The 7011-nt window shown below is 39.7% G+C and overlaps 1 protein-coding gene across 2 annotated transcripts in view; it reads right to left on the bottom strand.

Moving 5' to 3' along the window:
- Window positions 1-5069: 5069 nt before the first annotated feature.
- grin3bb (glutamate receptor, ionotropic, N-methyl-D-aspartate 3Bb) overlaps window positions 5070-7011 on the bottom strand; it is a 195944-nt gene continuing 194002 nt past the window's right edge. The window contains exon 10 of one of the 2 annotated variants that reach the window (XM_017358314.4): window positions 5070-5609. In XM_017358314.4, coding sequence (XP_017213803.2) covers window positions 5606-5609 — 4 coding nt within the window. In that variant the 3' untranslated portion in view covers window positions 5070-5605. The remainder of the gene's footprint in view (window positions 5610-7011) is intronic. The other variant, XR_012387079.1, reaches the window with a different exon arrangement.

The raw sequence follows: 7011 nt of genomic DNA, 5'->3' as shown, positions 1-7011 counted from the left end.
GCCGCCGAGCGGCACTTCTGGTGTGCAACCTGCTTTAAGTGGTTCAACTATCATTCGAATAGTTTAATACTAAAACAACATTTTTTTCAGCAGAAAAGTAAGCGTTTATTATGGGCAATGCGACAAATTGCCATCAGAGTCAGCTGCGCAACACGCAAAGTGTTGTATTGCTTGTGTGATGGTGTAGTGCAGCTGATTGATATGAGTAACCAAAATGTGATGGTGCTGTGCAGCTGATTGGCATTGACATCGGCCAATCGGCACGTAGCACCGCCTTTTTAAACCTGATTGGTCGGTGCTTGGGATACGTCACGTCCGACTCCGACGCACTGGTTTGGGTGTCTGTAGCCGCGGCTACAGGTAGAGGCTCTGCGCCCGTTCTGAATTTTGTAAGTTGTTTGAATCGACCCACGTTAAGCTCTCTTTTGGCATTGTTTTAGTGCATCGTGTGGCGGTGGCTTTTCCCTTGGCTGTGGTGGCTGGATGACTGTTCAGTTGCAGGTATGTGATGGCTTTGAACTGGCTGAGTAATGGGGTTTAGCCGCATTTTAACCTGCGTGTTTCATGCTGTACAGCTATTAATTCCGGCACCTCGCTGTATTATATCGACCAACGAGTGATTTAGAACGTGTCTGAGTGTGCGCCCATTGGTAAGTGAAGCACGTATGATGTGGTGTGATCATTTAAAGGACCATGTTAATGGGCTTGTTTGCGCTTTTCCTCCTTAGGATCCTCCCTTTTCCCCTTTCTTTCTCTCTTACGTCGGATCTTCCTCGGGTATCATTTGCTTACTAGCTCCCGTGTTCATCGCTATTGCCGTGGTTACCGGAGACCGTCTGCAACTGCTGCTAATGCTAACGGCGGCGTATTGGCTGCCGCTTGGACACCACCAATGCAGCTGCTAGCGGGGACTGCCTGCAATAACTCTTAGCGTGCTGCTTTGTGCTCCCCTTCATTCTTTCATTTGTTTATTTGTGTTGGATAATTGATTTGTCAACATAAGCATTCTTCTGTTTTTTTGTTGTGTCTATTTATGCAAAGTATTGATTTTGTTTTTCGTTATTAAGAGTATTCTTTGGTGAATTTAGTCTTTCTAGTAACAGTTAATGTTGGGTCTAGTGTAGGTCAGATGGTGTAAATACAGCTGTAGCTATCTTTCAATTAGATCATGTAAAGTAGGTGTTAACCTGATTGACCCACTTATTTGTGTTTTGTTGGTTATTGATTTTTATTTTTATTTATTTCAGGAACTGAGGTTTCCCCCGGTGGATGACGGGTCACTTTCCACTGGTGGTGGTGTTTCTCTATCGTGTGCTGTGGACACTGAGTGCGTGATAGCGTGATTTTTGAGTGCACTGTGGTGTGTGCGTGTGCTGGGGTAAAGTCTGTCCACTCGTACCCAGTCAGTGGGAACCTCCAATCCTGGTTTGGTTTTGTTTATTTATTGTTTCTTGTGTTTAATAATGAAGTGGGAGTTTTTGATGTATTTTTAAGAACCGTACCATTTGGTAGTTTTATTCCAAATAAATATTTTTGTACTTTTTCATTAACTCACGTCTCTGTGCCTTTCTGGGAGAAACGAACCTGTGTCCTTTTCTAATAGTTGTTTCCCTGGGTAACTCCTGGGGTGGCGTAGTTGGTTATTTTTAATTACAGAGATTTAAACCCTACTCTATACCCACGCCACACTTGTAGTAAATTTAGCCTAAAGAGCCAATGAGGATAAGACATTGGCGAACATTTTTATAGTGTAATTTTTACAGTTTTTGTTTTGTTTGTTTGCTTTGACGTACAAAAGTGTTCTTGGAGCTCTATATGATTACAGTTCAACCACTAAAATCAGAAGGAATGTTTTAGCTCTTTTGAACAACTCAGGGGCGACACAGTGGTGCAGTCGGTAGTGCTGTTGCCTCACAGCAAGAGGGTCGCTGGTTCGAGCTTCGGCTGGGTCAGTTGGCGTTTCTGTGTGGAGTTTGCATGTTCTCCCTGCATTCATGTGGATTTCCTCTGGGTGCTCCGGTTTCCCCCACAGTCTAAAGACATGCAGTACAGGTTTATTGGGTTGGCTAAATTGTCCGTAGTGTATGAGTGTGAAAGATTGTGTGTGTGGATGTTTCCCAGAGATAGGATGCGGCTGGAAGGGCATCCGCTGCGTAAAAACGTGCTGGATAAATTGGTGGTTCATTCCGCTGTGGTGACCCCAGATTAATAAAGGGACTAAGCCGAAAAAGAATATGAATGTACATCTCAGGACCATTGCAGTTTGTGGAGATTGAGGTATCAGATTTTGTCTAAACTACCTTCATTTGTGTTTTGAAAATTAACCAAAATCTCAGGGGATTGAAACAACATGAGTTTTCCATTTTTGGATGAACACACTTTAAGCTGGTGAACTGGTGAAACCTGAGGGTTTCATGTATGGGTTTAACGGGAGCATGACCCAGCTTCAATGAAATGCTCCTTTTATACGTAATTTTATTCCAAAACGTCAATGGAATCAAATCAAAAATATATTTTGGAATACAAATTTGCCCAAAATTGAGATCTTTTACCAACTATATACAGAGTAATATTCTAAAATAATTTAGGCAATCCAGAGACATTTGAGTGTTTTTGAGTTTTTCTGAGTGTAGGACGAGGCAGGAAAAGTCAGCTGAATGTGTTTAATCTCATACATAGATGGAGTAAATTCATATAAATATGGCCTCAGGGGTACTTTAAACAACCATTGTTAATGAACATAGTCTGTTGCTGCATCAGGAAATGCAAATTGAGTTTAAAAAAAAAAAAAAAGGAGTGTTAGATCTTTGCAGCAATTCTGGCAAGTTCAGGTGACACGGTAACTCAGTGGGTAACACTACCACCTCACTGCAAGTAGGTTTTGCTAGTCGAGTCCTAGACCAGGAGGCCATTCTGTGTAGAGTTTGCATGTTCTCCCTATGTTTTGTGGGTTGCTCAGAGTGCTTTGCTTTCCCCCGTAGTCTAAAGTTGTGGTATTGATGAACTGAATAAAACTAAATTGGCCATACTGTGTGATTGTGTGAGTGCTTCCCTGCACCCAGGGGTGCTCAATCCTGTTCCTTAAGATCTACTTTCCTGTACAGTTTAGCTCCTTCCCTGATCAAACCCACCTGAACCAATTAATTAGGACCTGAAACTTGATAATTACAGACAGGTGTGTTTAATAAGGGTTGCAACTGAAATCTGCAGGAAGGTAGATCTCCAGGAACAGGATTGGCCACCCCTGCCCTAACCCTATCCCTTACAATGATGTCACAGTTGAGGTGTCTAAAAGTGCATGTGCATGTGCAAGTCTGCAGCCAGACACTATTGATGAAATAGGTGGATGGGAAAAGATAGACATGGAGGCCAATATTCAGATTGTAAAAAGACATTAAGCCATTAACATAAAGTCTTTCATGGTTATTGGATCCAGTCTTAGTGTGCATGTGCTACAACAGCATGGTTTTATAGGCACAGAGTCCAAGTTTTGGACAGGCTTGCCTGCAGTCCAGATACTTGCAGGTCTGTAATGAAAAAGAGAATCAGACAACAATGGCCACGGACTGTTGAGCAGCAGAAGTCCAGTATCAAGCCAGACTGGGCAAACAATTTGCTTGTAAAACTTTAAAGAAAACTGTATACTCAATTCCCCCCAAAATTCAATTATTGTATTGTATTGTGGTGCTGGTCCATACAAGAAGTAAAACTTGTATAATGTATACATTCATTTAACACAGACTGACATATTTCAAGTGTTTATTTTATTTTAAAGATTTTATTGACAACTTATGAAAACGCTAAATTCAGTATCTCAGAAAATTTGAAGACTAATACAAAGAAAGGATTTCTAGAAATTTAGACCAACTGAAAAGTATAAACATGAAAAGTATGAGCATGTACAGCACTTAATACTTGGTTTGGGCCCTTTCTGCCTGAATTACTGCATCATGGCATGGAGTCGTTTAGGTGTTAGGTGCCATCAGCTCTTCTGCATATTTAGGTCAGGCATATCACCTCATAGATTTTTTATAGGGTTAAGGTCAGACGAGTTTGCTAGCCAATTAAGAACAGGGATATCATGGTTCCTAAACCAGTTACTGTGTGCAAGTGCCAAATCCTGTTGGAAAATCAAATCTACATCTCTATAAAGTTGGTCAGCAGCAGGAAGCCAAAAGTGCTCTATAATGTCCTGGTATACCGCTGCATTGACCTTGGACTCCACAGTGGAGCAACACCAGATGACATGGCACCCCAAACCATTGCTGTGGAAACTTTACGCTGGACCTCAAGCAACGTGGGTTGTGTGCCTCTCCACTCTTCCACCAGACTCTGGGACCCTGATTTCTAAATTTTACTTTCATCCGAGCGCATACATTCGGAGCACTCAGCAGCAGTCCTGTCTTTAGCCCAGGCGAGGTGCTTCTGATGTTATCTGTTGTTAAAGAGTGGTTTGACACAAGTAATGTGACAGTTGAAACTCATGTCTAGCATACGTCTGTGCGTAGTGGTTCTTGAAGCACTGACTTCAGCTGCAGTCCACTCTTTGTGAACCTCCCCCACATTTTTAAGGGGTTTTGTTTCACAGTTCCTTCCAGGGCGCGGTCATCCTGATTTCTTGTACATTTTTTTCTACCACACCTTGTCCTTCCCTTCGCCTCTATATTAATGTACTTTGAAACAAAGCTCTGTAAACAGCCAACCTCATTTGCAATGACTTTTGTGTCTTGCTCTGTTTGTGCAAGGTGTCAGTGGGGTTGTCTTCCCCATGACTGTGTAGCTTAAAGAAATAGATTGAGATACCATTTAAAGGTGTTGCAAGTGTTTAAAATTAATTAGCTGATTAGAGTATGGCACCAGGTGTCTTCAATACTAAACCTTTACACAATTTTATCATTTTCTAAGACACTGAATTTGGGGTTTTCATTAGTTGTCATCAAAATTAAAAGAAATAAACACTCGAAACAGTCTGTGTGGACTGAGTGTATAACTACATTATCAAAGTTCTCTTCTTAATTGGAATTAGTGAAATAAATAAAGATATTATTTTTATATGACCAGCACCTGTAACGTTTTAAACAAAGTTTATTTAACACAGTGTTAAATGTGCTTCTGACACAAATTTTTGGAGTTTGTTTCATCCATCAAAATGTTTTTCATATACAACGAAAAAAATTCAACAACAAAATCCTAAAAAAAATATATTTATCTACACAACTCTCTGGTGTGAAGTCTTTTCATGCAAGGAATCCAATTTATGACAAGATCACATTTATTTCTTTAACATCAAACTTGATTCAAACAGGCATCCTGGCCATTCATATGCCCATATTACTTCATGGAGGATAAAAGATCAATAACAATAGCAATTTTTTTGATCAGACAAAAACAAGCTATAAAACCATTGCTAAAGCAGCAAAATCAATGTTCTGTTCTACCTCTGACTCTGCAATGAGGCTCTGGGTGCAACAGGGGTTTATTTTGATCCATATCCACAGCTGGCCAAGGGGAAACGTCCTTCTGGGATGTGAATAAATAAAGCTCTGAGAGTACAGCATGGACTTTCATGGTGCCTTCAACCTTCTAGCGTTTGTTCTTTAGGTTTCTACCTGCAAATGTGAACGAATAGTTCTTTCAAAAATTAGCATTCTGCCATTATTTACTGTCCTTTTAAGTTACTGTCTGACTTTCTTTCATCTTTTAAACACAAGGGGATATTTTTGAAGAAATCTGGAAATCTGTTACCACCCAGGTAACAGTATATGTGGGCCATGTAAGTTTGGCTTATCTTGACCCACTTTTAAAAACATTAAAATTATTTTTAAGTAAAGGAATAAATATATAAAGAAAAGTGATAAAACAAAATGCTTCATTGGTTTATCAAATTCATTGCAGTTGTGACACATCTACATATCTGGTTCAGTTCAGGCCCAATTATGGGTTATTAACAGGGCTTTACATTAACACCCGCCAACCCGCCAAATGCGGGTAGATTTCATCTGTGGCGGATTAGACAAACACCTCCACTAGCCACTTTGGCTGGTTGGAAATCATTTTTAAATGGTAGTTTTCCTAAAAGCAGGGTTTGACAATAAGCATGGCCCAATATTTGTGCAAATGTGATATTAAAATCAAGAAGCAGCACGACTGACAAAAATAACTGGTGAATACAGAAAGAAAGCATGATCACTCGCGCTAACAGCTGATGTGATGCGTGCGACTGTTAAAAAGCGTGCCCACGCTCCCGTTTACTTGCGCAAAGCAACTGTGCCTAGAGGAAGCGCAACTGGTGCGATTGGTTCCCTTTGAAATAGACTGGACAAAGAGTGCCGATCGTGCACCCACAGTCCTGCTGCTTTCAAGAGCTCAAGATAAAAAAAAAATGCACATATTCTTTTGTGAGCAGCAGCGATCACTGCTTTCATTTGAATTATTCTTAGAGGAGATTATTAACATTCCTAACATTAACCGTGTGCACAGTATGTTTCACCTGCTTTCTTTTGCTTACAGTTATTTTTGTTAATATGGTTTAATTATCATTTTTTACAATAACATTGCTTTAATGGGATATTACTCCCCGTTCATGTGTAGTTAACTGGTGATCTGGGACTTTTAGCCAGGACAGATTACTATGAATATTTTAGATACATGACAATAATTATTTTTTTAAATGTAATGTTTTGAATGTAATATTTTTTTTAAAGAAAAAATTTGTTGAATTAAAAGTGCACCTATTCAGCTATATTTTCCTTGTTTTTACACATAAACAATTGTGGCTAAGAAATACTTATTTGCTGTGGTCAGAAATAAATTTGGTAAATCCTTAATTTTGAGCTCTGAAAAAGTTGTGGAATAAAAAATCATTGCGTTGTGACACGACCCATTTGCTCATGCACACTGAGCAAGCTAATACACAATAAGCACAAAAAGTTGATGAATGAATGAGAAGGCATGTGGACAACACAATATCTAAATCAAATAATTTAGCATGTCAAAGTCAAATTTAAGCAA

Source organism: Danio rerio, chromosome 11, assembly GCF_049306965.1.
Source record: "Danio rerio strain Tuebingen ecotype United States chromosome 11, GRCz12tu, whole genome shotgun sequence".
NCBI lineage: Eukaryota > Metazoa > Chordata > Actinopteri > Cypriniformes > Danionidae > Danio > Danio rerio.
Note: the sequence above shows the minus strand (reverse complement) of the source record. Positions and strands in the feature narration are given on the sequence as shown.